Below are 17,234 nucleotides of genomic sequence, written 5' to 3' on the forward strand. Positions count from 1 at the left end.
CTTTCCTTATGAATGGCGCTTATTACGCGCCTCAAGAGTGATTCCTGCAGGCTTTTAGTATAGAAGCCTGGAATTATGTTGCGTTTAGTTAACCACAATCTTGCGGCTTCTGTCTCGGGCCTACAGTTTGATACCCATTTCATTGTGGACCCTACCGTAACTTACGTTTTGAAAGCTGAGCTGGAAAGTTATCATCCACTCCCATCTCGGTTAGCTGAGGTGTACACAGTATCTGTTTTTTCAGCATTGACAGATGCTAGACACACAAAAATGATTTGGGAGGAAAGTTTAAATTTGTTTCCCATTCACGTATATAACTGATGGTTTGGGATAGTTCCAGTTTAAAGATTGCAGGTGATTTTCTATTTTTGGAGAATCTTAATGGAAAAGGGTTTTGATAGTTAAGTCAGTTATTGTTACTAATTGTTTAATGGGTGCATTAATCTGCCAAACAGCCAACAAAGTAATTCTTCACAATTTGGAGCTGTTATGTTAGCAACTTAGAAAACTCCCAAATTAAAAAGTTATTGGAAAATGTTTTTAAGATTCTAAACTTCAGGTTATTTTTATAAACAATGTCTTTTTAAATAAACAATTAGCAATTGTTAGCAATTTCCAAGAGCTTTGCAATAAAGAATACAGATATCTTAATAAAAGAAGATAGAAAAAATAAAATAAAACGTGTGTATATGTATACATACATGATCATTCATTAATTGTTCTTGGCAGTTACATATACAATTCTAATCAAACTACTCCAAGATTTCATCACAATTTCCTTCTTTCTGTAACCTTTCTAATCATCAAAGCCATAAGTCACAACATCATTTTATTTCTTATGCAAAATGTCCATATGTCAATAGTGACCTTTCTCTAATCAAAAAATCAGTTTGCCGATCAGCAAATTCTGTCAATTTCACCAATTCATCTACAATAATAATATGAAATATTTCTATCTTTATGCATGGTTAATAGATTCCACCTCTGCCTCATGTGCATGTCACTTCCTTCCAATCTTGTTAGTTTTAAAACTATTATAGTGTCAATATTAATTTAAAATTTTAATATTTTATCTTGTTCTTATGATTATAAGCAACTTAGAAAACCCTAAGAAGATGGGTGGCATATAAGTCTGAACGATTACCTTATTGCATGGGCAAATTAACAAAGAGGTCATTATTTGGAGTCTACCAAGTAGCACGAAGCATGATTCTTGGCACTAAAATGTCTGCCTGTCTGGTTGTAACCTTCAATTAGCATCCTAACACAAAAATATTTGAATCAAAGTACTTCAGATCTGCTAATATAAAGAATGGGCATAAAATATGGGATTCCTTACTCCTGTGTAACTGAAATTTCAAGGATCTTTACATCAGATGTATTCACAAAAGTCTGGCTGTTGCAGCATTGCCACAGTTAGCCATAGTAACGTAATTGTCATTTCTGACATTCCCTGAAAGCTTCCCACAAAGTCATTGGGGAAGCTGGCAGAAGTGAGAAGTCAACTCCTTCTTCCACTGCTTTTTTGCCCATCCATAGTCGTTCTGTTTCTTTAAGTCTAAAGATTAAACTATTAAAAGAAAAAAGTTGTCAAATTTAATGTACTTTTTAATTTATTTATTAAATGTATATGCTTCCCATTTCACTAGTAGAACTCCATATGTCCAATTCCATATCAACGAGATATACCTGTTGAATTACAAATAAAATAACTTGCTTCCTTTTTGCTTTTTTAACATACAAGCCATAGTGGCGCAGTGATTAGAATGCAGCACTGCAGCCTGCAGCCTACTTCTGCTGACTGCAGTTTGGCAGTTCGATTCTCACTGGCTCAAGGTTGACTCAGCCTTCCATCCTTCCGAGGTCAGTAAAATGAGGACTCAGATTGTTGGAGGCAATATGCTGACTCTGTAAATTGCTGAGAGAGGGCTGTAAAACACTCTATTGCTATATACTATATCATAGGTCTCCAAACTTGGCAACTTTAAGACTTGTGGGCTTCAACTCCACAAGTCTTAAAGTTGCCAAGTTTGGGGAACCCTGTACTGGTAAAACCCTTAGTAACCTTAAAGTGGAATTAATAACAGGTTTTAAAAACACTGTATTTCTCTATTGATATGAATTTCAGAATGAATCATCTATTAAAATTTATTGTTTATTTTATGTTTATTTTGTCTGTTTATTGTCTAAGACTAATTCTAATATTCAGATTGTTTCTAAATTAAAGATATAGCTAAAAGGACAGCGTAACTGATTTATATTGTCCTCCCCCTCTTTATTCCTTTGAAGATCTTTAACTGAAATAAAATCATGTCTAGGTATGTGTGTGTCTGCGTGAGAAGATTATCCAACCAATCCTGGGTTAGATTCATAATTATTTATATTTAGTTGAGAACCATTGAAATAATTGGAACTTTATTACTACCAATATAGAAACTAATTTCAGTGTCTGTTGGAAGTATGATTAAGTCTGTATCCAATTTTCCTGCTAGGACTGTTTATTTCAGCCACACTATTTCACCAGAATTTTTTTGAGGCATTTCCCTTTCTCACCTGGCTATGTCCTAGTCCCCCTAGCCTCTCTGTCCTTTTAAAGGACTTTCATTCTGTGTATAGAGATCTAACTAATTGGTAGACTTGCTGAGAGTTGATGGGAGGAAACTTTGCTTCTTAAATAAAGACACAGCATGAAGCTTAATGAGAAAATGAGGATACTGTGAGGCACTGATTGGTTCTTTCTTCAGTGTTGCAAATAAAAATGCCTCTCGAGTTTAGACTAGGCATAGAAAGGTTAGTAGCAACTTGGCTGCTTTGTGAACTTGAATTGGTGATACAGAAAAGTTTGGGTTTGATTTGGTGGATGAAAATGAAACAGTCATTTCGTCCTTTCCCTTTGTTCTTTGTAATCTGCTTTTTCACAGGACAATTCAGTTCCGGTAAGAATCATTCTTACTCCATAATTATTTAAGATGTTTGTGACCCAATTCTATGAGTGATTTACTGTACAAATTAAAACCACTTTGTAGATATCCTGTCTGTGTATGGTGTGTTTCTTGTTTCTATAAACTTTAGAAGTCAAAGACCTAAAATGGAATTCTTGTTTTAAGAACTTTACCATAAGAAATACAACTCTTGTGCTGGATAAATGAAATAGTGATTTTCCTTGATTCATATTTAGTACTTTGAGTATTTTTCAGTCAATGAATTAAGCATGATTAACAGGCTTTGCAATTCCTCCTTTTCTTTGCACAAATTCAGTGCAAGTGAACTGTCACATTCTTAGTTGGCTAATGGAAAGTGGGGGAGAGAGAGACAAAGAGAGAGAGAGAGACAGAGACAGAGAGATATTCTAAACTTTGGCTGCAGACTTCCTATAACTTTCTATATTTCTGAGCTATCCAAGATTCTGAATAGAACATGACAGCCATTTCCTTTTTTATGGAGAACTTTGTAGATAAAAGTTTTGGTTGAAACAATTCATGAAAATTAATTAATTAAAATCAAATCACAAGTAACTCTTTAAAGTCAGTACGCATTCATATGTGAGGATGTATTCTCTTTTTCTTGTTCCTTCTCAGTTACATAATATTGGTTTATTTCTGTATTCCCAATATAAAGGTTTTTGTTCTTTTACAATTGAGGGTGAGAGTTAATTGCAGAATGAACTTTTAAAATGCTAAATTCAAATCTAAAGTTATAGGAAAGGAAGTGATATGATTCTCTTATCAGAAGATTTTGTTTGATCTATTACATAAAAGCTTTTTTTCAGGAATGTATGCATTTTCTTTATGTTAATTCAGATTAAATCAGTCATGCTTTACTACATCAAATGTTTATCTATTATTTCACTTTAACAGGATTTCCTCAGACTTTTGCCAGCTATGTGGATGAATCAAATGTTCCTAAAAATGAGGTACATAACATTTAACATATTTTCTATGTATCTGCTAGAAAAATATAAATAATAATACTTCCCTGGAAAATATAAAATCTACTGAAGTTAGAGAAGAAAGACCATATACAGTAGTGTTTGTTGTATGCAAATACATGTAAATAAATGAATTGTTATAGGAGCAAAATATACAAATGTGGACTGCATATATGAACTAATGTTAGAGCTTGTAAATATCAATATTTTGTACATGTTTTTAACTAGATTAGAGGTTTCTCTTTTTTCTACTTTTGCTCTAGCAATTGGCACTTTGTTTTAGTCAGTGGACAGAACTGTTTGAACAACCTCAGGTAAAAATGTGTAATTAGTAGAACTATAGAGTAATCATCAATGTAGATGCTTCAAAAATGTGTACATATTCACCCGTATATTTTATTTTATTTTTCTAAAAACCTCTTTCAAGCAAATAATTCATGTAAATTTGTCCTTCTCTAATACTGAAAATTAAGCTCTTGTTTTTTCTTAAGCAATTTTCAGTAAAATTGCCGTATTTCACAACATATCCATACACATATAATTAGTTCATATTAATTAACTACACTTTCCAGCCTATCTACTATTTGGATATGGATATATATATCTAATCAAATAACATGGTTGGAACCACAACTCCACATAAAAGAAGCAGTGTGAAAATAACAACATAAGGAATAATCTAACATTTAGTCTTAGTGTCTATGAGTATAAAAAGTAATTTTATATTTAAAAGTATTTATTAAAAGTTTTTGATTTACTTTCAACTCTTCTTTGATTCTCTTTGGCTACTTTATAGATCATACATCTGTAAAGTGATCTGTTGTAAACCTTTATATTCTGCTAGTATGTTTGAACATTCCAGTCTATTTTTATAGTGATCATGCCATAGGTGAGAAATGAATAATTAATGTGTTTCACATTTTGAACTGTTGCTTCATAAAACTTTTTTATAATGTTATGTTCATAAGTGATGCAATTAATGTAGAAAATGGCAAATCTTTACTAATAAGCAGCTGTGAGAATTATCAAAAATAATATAAATGTTTTGTATGTTACTACTCTTATTAATATATTAATTTAACACTCATGTCATTACAATTAGTTGAAAAGTTCTTTGTATTTTTTTTAAAGCTTACATCTATAATAATATAATCATCCTGAAGAACTCTCACTTCATCAGTTTAGACAATAATTCTCAAAATTTCTAGCTATCATGGATGGATGGTAGCATTTCAGGGAAAATTGAGGTCAAATAATATCAACAGCAGAATTATTTTTGAAATACATTTTCCCTCCAGATTTCCAGTGCATTTTTGGATTTTTGTAACTCCATGTTTGACAGCCTGCAGATAGATGAGGTAAGGTGATTGTTCTTCTTGCAACGGTATCATAATATTTTGTTGGTAATAGTTATTATTAATCTAATATGACCATAATTGTCCTTCTTAGGAAAATAATCAGGAATTGTACAAAAGAGTGAGTATTATTAGTTTTTAAATAGAATTGATATGCATAATATTTTAATTGAAACTATAAGATACTAAAATAGCTCTTTTTTATTCAGTTTTTATTTCACTACTCTAGAGCTCAAGACCCAACATATCCACTTAAAACTGGGGTTAGTACTTTAACGTATTCATTTGTTATACATTTTTAACATACAAAAGAGTAGACAAACGTATGTAAAATAACACATATCTCTTCAGTGTATTTATAATTTCTTTAAGCAACATGTTAGTAAAGTAAAATGAAAAGGATCTTCCATGGATATTTTTAAAGAGAGAGGAAATTACCATACAAAATGGGTATTGTGACATTGCAATGCAAACTCTTTGTCCTTTTAATCCAAGTTTTAGTGTTGTCTGTGGGTAAGCAAAGGAAAGGGCTTTTCTTGTGATGGCAGAATGCATTTTTCATTATTTTGATGAACTCTTGGTATGCTGCAGATGCTTGATGTCATCTGTAATGTATATTCTAATTTCAGGATTTTAAACAAAATCAAAGCATTAGTTTCATGAGCCAAATGGATTTCGGATTACAAACAATGGCATAAATTTCTCCTTATCAAAAGCTTTCTGTAATATAATATGCAAAACAAAGCCCCTTGCCTCCTGTTCAAGAAGTTCTTTAGATTCTTCTTCTCGATGATTCATAATTGTATCCATATACATTCAATATTATCAGTCACTACCTATATCATATTCTTTTATTATTGGCATATCATTAATATGTCAATAATAAAAGATTGCTGGTGACAAGAGAAGCAATAGAGACTGACCTTACGTAAGTTTTCAAGTGGTTCAGCTAAAGGCAGAGCAAACGTGGGTGAGATAGATAGAAACAAAGCACAAAAAAGGCATCCAGACTTGAAGTAATATGCAGCTTTATCCTCAGATGGGCTCAAAATTATCTGCATGCAACTCTTGTCCCAGTCAGACCTCTAAAAGTCTCCAGTTTATGGATGATTACATTAGAAATATTCATGCATCAAACCAGTTACTTGGTATCTAGATTTTAGATACTACTTATTCTAATAGCTAAAGTAGCATTCACAATATTTTTTGTTATAGTCATTCCCTCTACATCCTTTAATGAACCTTGCTCCAAAGCTGTCGGACAGAAGAAAGAAAAGATTCCTTAATCCAGTATGCATTCAGATATTCCATATTATTTTGCGTCTTTTAATTTACATTTCAACCTTTTTAAAGTCATTGTGTCAAGTGATCAGCTTGTGAGCAATTACTAAAAAAATACTATTCCCCTTCCCTTCTTTTCTCTGATATTTTTCTTTCTACATTCCATCCTTTCTGTCTTAATCAGTCTTTTTCATATTGCACTTTGCTGTTTATTTAAACTCAGTCACAACAATAAATGTAGATACTCCTGTTATGAATAGTGGGCAACTCTTGATACTGGTTGTATCTTCATGCTTTTGGCTTCAAATCCAAATATTGTCCATATTCTATTCTGTTTGTTGGCACAGGAGCATAATACCCTGTATTATCATGATATAATGGAATATATATCTAAAGTGAATTGTAATGATTATCTACTGGCAACCAGTTCAATAAATAAAAATGATTAATTATAACTTGTGGCTGGGTTAAAATTCAGTAAATAATAAAAAAGAGAGAAATAGGGCAAAAGTCCTAGCACAAATAAAAAGTATAAAATATGACTGCTATTGAGATTTTTATTATGTTCAGGAGCATGTCTGTTTTATTTTGGTTTAAGTGGCCATAGCATGTTTTCTGTCTGTAGCATAGACAAAAAATTATTTCCAATAAATTAAAGATGTTTATTATTCTCTGTTTCAAACATCGCCATTTTTGGTTTTTTGAATGCTCTTTGTTTAATACAGTACAATGGAACAATCTACTAACAACTATTAACAGGATACAAATTGGGGGCATTTAGCTAATGAAATTCACATGTCTTGCAGGAATTGCAAATTGCTGCAGCAGAATTCATGAAAAAGGTAATGTTAAAAACGCAGATCTTACTCTTATATATGAATATTACTGCCAATTCCCAACTTTTTGATGGGGATTTGGAGTGATTGATCACAATCAGCAAATTAAAGATACAGATGTCAGGAACCATGCTTTGTATTGCATGTGAGACCTCTAAATCTTATACCATCTATTATATCTCACAGCCCGTTGGTTTGTGTGCATATACTATGGCCTTGGGCTATTAGGTGAAGACTTGCAGCTCTAAAATGTCTGTACAACTTTCACCTCCTCTGAACTATTTGTAATTTTAAATATGTCAGAGAGAAAAATATTAGCTAAATAGGGAGCAATTATATTAAGTACGGTATTAACTTAGTTTTTGTTCTCATTCTAGATATATACATGTGTGGGTGTACGTATATATTATTTATTAATCAAATCAGTATAGCCACCAATCTCACAAAAAATTACTCTGGATGTCCCACAACAATCAGATAAAAGCCACAAATATAAAAATAAGACATAAAAAATTAAAAATCTACATCAATTAATAAATAATATAATACAAATATACAAACTCCTAAGCCAAGAGAAAATAAAAATAGTCACTTCAACAATGGAGCCATCTAAGCAAACTTCCCATTCCTAACATAACCAGACCTAACATGATCAGGTCTTGAGGGCCTTCTGGAATATCAAAAGAGAACTAATCTAATTTTGGAGGGAAGAATACTCCATTAATATGAGCACCATGGCAGAGATGGCACATCTTCTGGGACCCGCAAAATGTAAATCCCTAGCTGATGGTAACTGAGGCATTCTTTCTCTGACTGTTCTAATAGGACAAGCTGAACTAACTGGGGAGATGTAGTCTGTCAGATAGCCCAGCCCATGCCATGAAGGGCTTTAAAGGTTAAATCAAGCACCTTCAATAGGACCCGGAACCAAACTGGCAACCAATGCAATATGCACTGTTCTAGGAGCACCCATAACTGTGGCTACTGTGAAGCTATGAATTCTTGAGCCACCTCATACTCCATTCCTTGGGAAGGCAAATTAAGTCCCCCAGAATCATAAGTCTGAGGAAATCCACTGCCAACCCAGAAATGGAGTCAAAGAAGTCAGGCATGGAATTTGTTATGCATCAGGCAGTTTGATACAACAGCAACATTGCCAACGAATTGCCAGAGCCTTGCTTAAAGAATGAGAGCTCACAATGAGGGACCTGTAGGGCAGGGCCTCTGAAAGCCATAAGAGAATCCCTGATGGCAATCACCACAACCATCTGGGCAAATTTCAAAAAGAGCATTTCATTTTGGAGAGAGAAGGGAGAGGGAGGGGGAATGGAGGGAAGGAGGGAGAGGGAGGGAGGGTAGGAGAAAGAGAAAGCGAGAGAGATGACTTACAACTTCATGTTTTTGTCACACACATAGCTGTTGAGAAATGTTCATTTATATTGAGTTTTGAAGTATTTTATTAAATTTCTCTTATTTATTTTACAGGATGGTTTGGATGATTTAGGACGATCCTTATTTCTTTTCAGGGTATTAATTTTTCCATTTCCTTGTAAGAAGAAACTTCATTTGATTTACAGCTATTTTGTTATTTAAAAAATGGAGATCAGATTTATAGGTTATAACAAGTCTTTATAAACCCTACACAAATGAATTTCTGTTCCCCCAAATTAAAAAGCTAGGATAGTATACTAATTAAAAGCTTGATGAGGAATAAAATAGCCTAATAAAGAAAACCAATTAAAATATTTCTGTGCATAATAGCAAAATATAATTATGTTTAGTAGTCTCTGTTGAGGTAATTCCCCTTTAGGAAAATGAGCGCATACAGGGAGACGTATAGAGAGTAGTGTTTGAATAATACACACACAGTACACAGATACACTGTATAGTAAATGTAGGTTTTTACTTCCAGAAAGTTTAAGCAAAGTTCAAGATAAACAGTCCAAAATCATTCACAGGTAGATCAGTCAGTTTTTTCAATCGAGGGATAATTCAATAACAAAGTCCAGTGTCAAAAACAGTTCAGTAACAAACTTACATCAAATCCAGAAATAGCAGTCAATTAGGAAAAATGGAGGAACGGCAACTCTTTCCAACAGAAGGAAACAGATACACTCACACTCTCTTCTGAGACTCAGACCAAGACAAACCAGGTTTCTGGCTCCATCTTATGGCCATTTGAGAAACCACACCTAATTACAGTTTTGCATTTTCTTAAAGATACAGTTTTAAAATGTTTATCCTGATTTATATATTTCTAACCCAAATAGCTGTTAGATGACTCATATTCCTAACAGTCTCTCCTTTGAACTTGACTGAGGAAGAAGTCAAAATCAAGCTATTACATTGTACTAGCTCAGCCCTAATATTGCATTCTCATTACTTCAGTGGAATCAAAGATGTTGAGATGGGCAGGGAGTATGCAATAGGATAGTGAAGGTGGGATTAATTGAAGTATAGGCCCATTTTTCTTACTAATTTGCCAGTTTAATTCTCACTGGCTAACTCAGCCTTCCACCCTACCAAGATTGGTAAAATGAGGACCCAAATTGTTGGGGACAATTTGCTGACTTTGTAAACTGCTTAGAAAGGGCTGTAAAGCCCTGTGAAGTGGTATATATGTCTATGTGTTATTGATATTGCTAATTACCTAGTGCCTAATTTTATTGCAAACTTAGTACAAAGGTTTTTTCCCCACTGGTATCTCGTAAGGAATACTATCAAGCACCATCTTATTCATTTTCAGCCTAGAAATGGCAGAACTGTTGATACAGATGACAAATAGGACGCTAGAAGGTGATTTTTATTTATTTATAAGAATAATATTTATTTATTTATATAGTAACACATTTTCTGTTCTTAGAAATGTCATAAGATTATGATATAACAAATTGTTATGTATTTATTTAGTCCTTGTGGCATTTTCATGGGCCATTGTATTTGTCCTGCATTAATCATCTTTAATAGCATCATCTGTAAGATCTATATGATCATACATATTAAGGCAGTTCCTACCTATAAAGGTATTATTCATGTTGCTTATGTCTGTCTTATTCATCAGGAAGAGCTGTAGGCATTGCTATGCTTATCTTTGCTTTAGCTAACAGTGCAACATGCTGCCTTTGTTACACTTCACAACATTCATTCATTCATGCCTCAATGGATAACTCTACACTCATAATCTTTTATTGAGTTTGTGTTTTGTAATGCGTACTTACTACTGAGTAGCTTTAGTCTGTAGAAAACAGGGTTTCTAAAAGCTCCTATGCCTTATGGTAGCTACAAATGCTGCATTGATATGTTATCAAGTCATCAGGAGTTGAGCTTCATTTGAAGAAAGCCCTATTTATTTTATTGATGTTAAATTATTATTTTCTTCCTAAAACTAATTGTTGGAAACATGGACCATTTCCAAAAGCAATATAGGATAAATGTGACTCACAGTAGATATAATTTAGGGGTTTTCAATCCCCCATTTATTAGAGGTTACTTGTTTGAGCTATAAACTATTTCACATAAAATATTTATGCCTATTATATATTATTAACCCTTATTTTTTTGTAGTAATATGTCTACTAGAACAGTCATAAAATTAAATGACTGAACTACTGGTTTCAATCCCAAATAACATTAAAAAATAATATGGTTTGATTTCAGCTTAGCTTTATGACTCCCAGGCTGATCTCTCCTTCATATGCATGTCACAATCTTTAATACAAATTAATACATCAGAAATTCCCATAGTAAATAATGGTACCTTTTGATATGAAAGTGTGTTTGGATCACATTTTAAGTCCTTCTATTCCTCTAAAGACTGAACGTATTTTAAAATGTATTTTTTTCAGATTTCTACAGAAGATATGTCCATGTTTGGCTGACTTGCTCCATTACTTTATACTACGAAAACAGATGTATGTCTATGAATATTAAGGGAGATTGTTCTGTATCATGTGAAGTCATATACAATAAATTTGTTTGAAACATTTGTGTAAGTGCTCATAGACAATCTTTTCAGCTTCTCTTCATTTCCAAATTAATTATTATAAAGATTTGCATCTGACCTGTTCAACAAATTACTCAGAACTAAAACTCAAATTTAAAGTTGGCTAACCCGAATAATATGAAATTTAGAAGATAGAAGTGAATAAAAATGGATATTCACTGTGTTACAATCCAATTTATCATGCTTTTTCCATTTTAGGTTCTAATTTAATGGCAAAAGCTATCACATTAAAGTAATGAGATTGCTTAAAAGGAAATTTGCATTCTTCTTTGAAGACATTAATTTAGGTTGCGCAAAAATGCTATTGAATACAAAATAATTATATAGTTTCTCTTTAATGCAGTCTGGAGATACATACAAGGTGCTTCAGAACAGACAGGCAAGCAAATCTCCTAATTATATAGGTTATAATTGTTTGGCTAGAGGTTAAGCTCTTTTTCTCCTCCTGAGGAAACAGATTACTCTAAAAAGAAATAAAGAAAATCAAGCATTAGGGACATACAGGTAGATGAATCATGGAAAGATAAAAGTCAGTAAAACTGTGCTTAGGAGTGCTTAGGACTTTAGAATAAAATGAGCAGGAAGGGACCTTGGCTTGGCGATCTTCTGGTACAGCCCCCTGCTCCAGCCCCCTGCTCCAGCAGGATAACTATACAATTTCAGATAAGTGACTGTCTACTAAGACTCTTCTTAAAAACATCCAGTGATGGAGTGCCCATGATTTCTGGGGGCAAGCAGTTCTATTGATTAATTGTCCTCACTGTTAGGAAGTTTCTCCTTAATTCTAGGTTGCTTCTCTCTTTGGTTAGTTTCCAACCATTCTTTCTTGTCCTGTCCTCTGGTGCTCTGAAGAATAATTTGACCTCCTCTTTGTGGCAGACCCTCAAATACTGGAATACTGCTAATGTCACCCCTAATTCTTTTTTTCTTTAGACTAACCAAATCCAAATCCTGGAGCCGTTCTTCTGACCTCACGATGTTGCACATTTCATATAAATGAATCTTTTTTTCTTATAAGACAGAAAATGTTCTAGACTCTGCCAAGAATATCTATAAAATTAGTGTCTTTCTGCCTAGGTTGAAATAACGCAGAGCTGGGACTACACATTAAAACATAGAACATACATAGAATAATGATATAGGAACAGACATTGGAAATCTTCTAGTGACTAGAATCTAGTCTAATCCTCTGCTCAAGCAGGAGATCCTATAATTCTTGACAAATGGCTGTCGAATTTCTTGTTGAAAAGCTTCAGTGATGGAGCGAGCACACACAACTTCCAGAGGCAGGCTGTTCCACTGATTGTTCTCATTGCCGGGAAATTTCATTTCACTTCTAAATTGGACCATTCTTTAATGAGCACCCATGCTTTACTTCATTCAATGTACATTTTGTATAGTACAGAGAAATAAGAACTAAGTTCATATTTAACACAACATTCTTATATAACTATGTTTACCTATTTTTTCAGATATTCACTGAAATTTCTGAAAACAGATTCCCTATGTCTCACTTCCCCTTCCCCATCTTCCATCAACCTGGAGATTCCAGGAAGTTCATTCTGAGGCCATTAAATATAGGTAGTCCTCAACATACGACAATTGTGCCCAGAATTTATGTTGCTAAGTGAAACATTTATTAAGGGAGTTTTGTTCCATTTTACAACCTTTCTTGCCATAGTTGTTAAATGAATCATTGCAGTTGTTAAGTTAGTAACACAGTTAAGCGACTTTGGCTTCCCCATTGACCTTGTCAGAAGATTGTAAAAAGTTATCATGACCTCAGGACACTAACCGTCATAAATATGAGTCAGTTGCCAAACTTTTGAATTTTAATCACGTGACCAAGCGGTTGCTGCAATGGTTATAAGTATGAAAAAGGGTCATAAGTCATTTTTTCAGTGATGTTGTAACTTTGAACAGACACTAAATGAACAATTGTATGCTGAGGACTAAGTGTAGCCAGAACTCCAAACTTTTTTCCAGTCTTGTGTAGCAGCTGGTTGATATTGACAACAAGGCAACAAAGGTGTTTAATTTTCAAGGGCTGGAAAAAGTATCCTGTTTAAAGTGGTGAGAAAGTACAATTTTAGGTTAACCAAAGAACGACATTTTGTTAAAAATACTAAACTGACAGGTCACAAAGTTTTGGAAGTTCCAGAATTTACTTGCAAGAAACTTCAAGCTAGGTAATCCATATGCAATGGAAAATACTCCTTTTATACTTTTCTCCACTATATATATTGAAGTTGTATGGGGATACATACAGCTGTTTCAACTTCCCTTGGGATGATGCTATAGGGCATTGTATGCCAAGACTAGACACCAGGAGAGTCCTTCATGCCATCACTCTGCTGAACACGCAGCTGACCAAATGCAGCGGCTATTTTGGTCTAATGTATAACCCAGTATTATTATTTATCCCTTGTATTGGTTGCACACTTAGTACTATTATATTCTATTGTTGTGCAAGTATACTGAGTGCTTCTGTATCAGAGACAAATTCCTTGTAGGTCTAACAATACTTGATCAAATAAATAAAGTACAAAGTGAAGTTTAAACCTTACAAACTATATATTTGGGAACAATTATATGTCATTGGACTGAACATGGTTAAAATTTTATTAGGAATATAACATATTAACACTATAATTAATTTCCAAACTATGGCAGCAGTGTCATCAAATGTTACTTGGAGTTCAGTAATATTCTGAAAGCACTCAATATCTATAGAATACATATACACATTTACCATCAATCCAACATTACTAAAATCTTCACTTCTGCATGCTTGCTCATTGACTGATAGATGCAGCTAGCTCTAGTTCAACGAAGTATCTGGAAATAGGAAGCTGGCCTATGTTGTGCAAGTTCACTTAGTACCAAGCCATGGTTTGATTAAAAAAACAAGGGATGGACTCACACAACAAACTTAACCAGAACCAAGCAAACCATATTATGGATTTGCACAATTTGAAATTATTAATCCATCTAAACCAGCATTGTTGATAACTCTTATCAATGGATTCCAGAGATCCAACTTGGGAGCTTTGCCACGAAAAGCCTGTTCTCTGCTTTTGAGTTATAAACTTTTTTGGTCCGATTTGCAAGTAAGGTACATTTTTAATTATGAAGTCATTATATAAAGGGTTTGTATTAGATTAAACCAATAATCAAGAAGAATTTTTATCAATTCAATGACAAACATGTCTGAGATGAGGAACTCATCTAAAGGTACGTGAAGTAAAAGCTAGATAGTTCCCCACATCATAAAAACTAAGACTATAAATGCAAGGAAGAATATAACTACAGTTCTATTTCACAATTCCTTATTGCAAGTAAGTAACTTTAAAGATCCGATCTGGGGGCAAAACCTTGGTGAATATCAAAATGGTTTTGCCAATACCAATCATTTTACTTACTATTGAAAAAACAGGAATAAAACCACTTAAGTTGTGAGGTTGAAGAATTACATATCTGAGGATAGCCAGCCTGAGGATAGCCAGGTTAACATAAGACATCACCTATGCTTTCTGCAACAAGATTCATACAACACTATAAATGATGATCACTAATACTTAGTCTGTACGGAAATAGAGAGATATGCGCCACTAATTCTCCACCCCATTCAGGACTAAAAGCCATTTATATTAGAGCTAGGTGGACATTGTTCCTCTTGTGAGGACTGTGTGGCCCATATATAATTGGGGGATAACCAGTGGAAACTGCTACAAACGGAACCAATTTCAGTCTTTCCCTTTTAACAAGTCTGTTCTTGCAAGATAAGATGCAGAATGTTTCAGAATTCCTGGGACTGATTATCCCCTCTGGCTTCTTTAAACGGTGCTGTTTTCTTAGGAAGAAGAAGGGCGTGGATGTTGGGGATAACTCCTCCTTCAGGAATGGTCACATTTGTAAACAACTTGTTCAACTCTTCATCATTCCTTATTGCCAGCTGGATATGGCGTGGTCCAATCCGCTTCTTCTTGTTCTGATGAGCAGCATTCCCAGCTAATTCCATGACCTCTGCAGTCAGATATTCCAAGACGGAGGCCAGGTACACTGAGGCTCCTGCACTTATTCTTTCAGCATAACGGCCCTTTCTTAGGTACCGGTGAATTCGGGACACAGCAAACTGCAAGCCAGCTTTTTTAGTCCTGGAGATTTTGGCAGGCTGTGCTGGCTTTGGTTGTTTCTTACCACGCCCAGACATTCTGGTCCTATAAACAAAGATGACTTTTCTTCATTACTTCAATTTAACTCTGCAATTTAACAAACCCTAATAGACTATTCTGCTAACAAACTTAAGCACTAGCCATTAAACATGAATTACATGAGTAAGATTTGGATACACATCCCTGTTATTTCTATATAAGACTGTTAAAGAAGTACTACATTTAAAATAGCACTTCCATTTTTCTATTGAAAAATAATCAAGATAAATGGAACAACTTTGCTATTGATGTTTTCAGGTTCACTCAGTTTGGAAAAATCTGCAAATATTTTCAGAATAACATTAAAAGGCCTCAACTGCACTATAACAAGAATAAATTATTAAGATTTAACTTTAATCCAGCAACTACAGTACAATTTTACAGTGGAACCATTACATAGTCTAGGAATTTGCTTTGTAGTTATTTCTGTATAAAACTATGAAATCTCTTGGTTCCATCATCATTATCCACAACACAGTTTATTTGATATTGGCTGTGTTTGTGTATTCCCTGCAGATTGTATTTAATTATGGTTTATTGAATAAACCACCATTTGGCACAGTGTATTAAATGGGATACTAAAAAGCAGCAGGTTTCTTTGTATAGTATAAAATATTTAGTTTAGTCTGCTAATTAGTTAGCTGCTACAGAACAGGTTAAATGTTTCTGGCCAATATTGCAACATTTTAAATAAAACATTATCTAGTCCTATTTTTTTTAAAAAATCAACATTCTCTATAATATAAAGCTAACTATACAATATTCTTATTTTATCAGGTAAGCCAAAACCAGGTTTAGTATTTATAACTTAAAAAAAATATATCCAAACTTACTCACTTCTTATATTTCTCTCTGTCTTTAGACAGCCAAATACTTTCTTCTTGCTTGAGGCAGATACTGCCTCTTTTTAAACACCTCTATTTATAATTAATTAGTGTGGATTTAAGCAGCTGCATTTACTTCACTATTAATACTAATTTTAATTAAGCTGATTTTTCCTTGGCAACAAAACTACAACTCCCACCCCCTTACAATAGAAAACTTTTTATGGTTAGCAGGATGTTTACCACAATTATTTTCTTTTGAAAATTAATTTCTAGATTAAAGCTGAATTTACACAATACACTAAACTACAAATTAACAAACTCATTTTAGCTTAACATAAATGAAAACTAATCTATATGTTTTCTTGCTTAGTAAATTATGCAAATCCAGAAAACTGGATTTATTGGGAACCTATGGATAAGGGTTCTTTCTAAATTTGGCTACTGGGAAACTGTACCTTAATATTAAGTATATAGAAACCATCTCCTTTCATGAACAGGGTAAATTTTTCCTTAAAAAGGCAATTTTGAGTCATTTATTGCTAATATAGTGTCAGAAGGTATGTTTCCATTAAGACCTAATTTTCTTCTTAGGTGACGGGAGTAAAATGTAAGCTAAGAGTAGACACACAGACACGACAAGGTATTAGCCAAAAGATCAATATACAGTAAACTTAAGTAAGGTATTTGAGCATCAGTATTGTTTAATTCATACTTGTAAATCCCTGATTTCAATGAGTCACTCTGTTTTATTGATCTCTGAGTAGATAGACGTTTTTGGCTGATCTTGCAG

The 17,234-nt window shown here is 33.6% G+C and overlaps 2 protein-coding genes across 8 annotated transcripts; one reads left to right on the forward strand and one right to left on the reverse strand.

Annotated features, from left to right (window-relative positions):
- Positions 1 to 1,953: 1,953 nt before the first annotated feature.
- On the forward strand, positions 1,954 to 11,382 carry NMS (neuromedin S). 7 transcript variants are annotated; one of them, XM_087938481.1, is made up of 11 exons: positions 1,978 to 2,936; positions 3,858 to 3,913; positions 4,192 to 4,242; positions 5,227 to 5,286; positions 5,378 to 5,404; positions 5,493 to 5,546; positions 6,499 to 6,573; positions 7,371 to 7,406; positions 8,886 to 8,949; positions 10,147 to 10,196; positions 11,246 to 11,382. In XM_087938481.1, the coding sequence occupies exons 1-10, from the start codon at positions 2,759 to 2,761 to the stop codon at positions 10,149 to 10,151; spliced, it is 606 nt and encodes a 201-aa protein (XP_087794607.1). In that variant the 5' UTR covers positions 1,978 to 2,758; the 3' UTR covers positions 10,152 to 10,196; positions 11,246 to 11,382. The 7 variants fall into 7 exon arrangements, with proteins under 7 accessions (XP_087794611.1, XP_087794613.1, XP_087794612.1 ...); XM_087938480.1 differs by having other exon boundaries at positions 2,026 to 2,936; positions 8,886 to 8,927; XM_087938485.1 differs by lacking the exon at positions 6,499 to 6,573 and having other exon boundaries at positions 1,954 to 2,936.
- A 3,670-nt stretch (positions 11,383 to 15,052) lies between these two features.
- Positions 15,053 to 16,583, reverse strand: LOC113440810 (histone H2A type 1-like). The gene is made up of 2 exons (XM_026707441.2): positions 16,455 to 16,583; positions 15,053 to 15,623 (listed from the first exon to the last, which is right to left on the reverse strand). The coding sequence occupies exon 2, from the start codon at positions 15,614 to 15,616 to the stop codon at positions 15,203 to 15,205; it is 414 nt and encodes a 137-aa protein (XP_026563226.1). The 5' UTR covers positions 15,617 to 15,623; positions 16,455 to 16,583; the 3' UTR covers positions 15,053 to 15,202.
- Between the last annotated feature and the right edge of the window lie 651 nt (positions 16,584 to 17,234).

This window comes from Pseudonaja textilis, chromosome 8, assembly GCF_049901715.1.
Source record: "Pseudonaja textilis isolate UNSWEBS1 chromosome 8, rPseTex1.2, whole genome shotgun sequence".
Taxonomy (NCBI): Eukaryota; Metazoa; Chordata; class Lepidosauria; order Squamata; family Elapidae; genus Pseudonaja; species Pseudonaja textilis.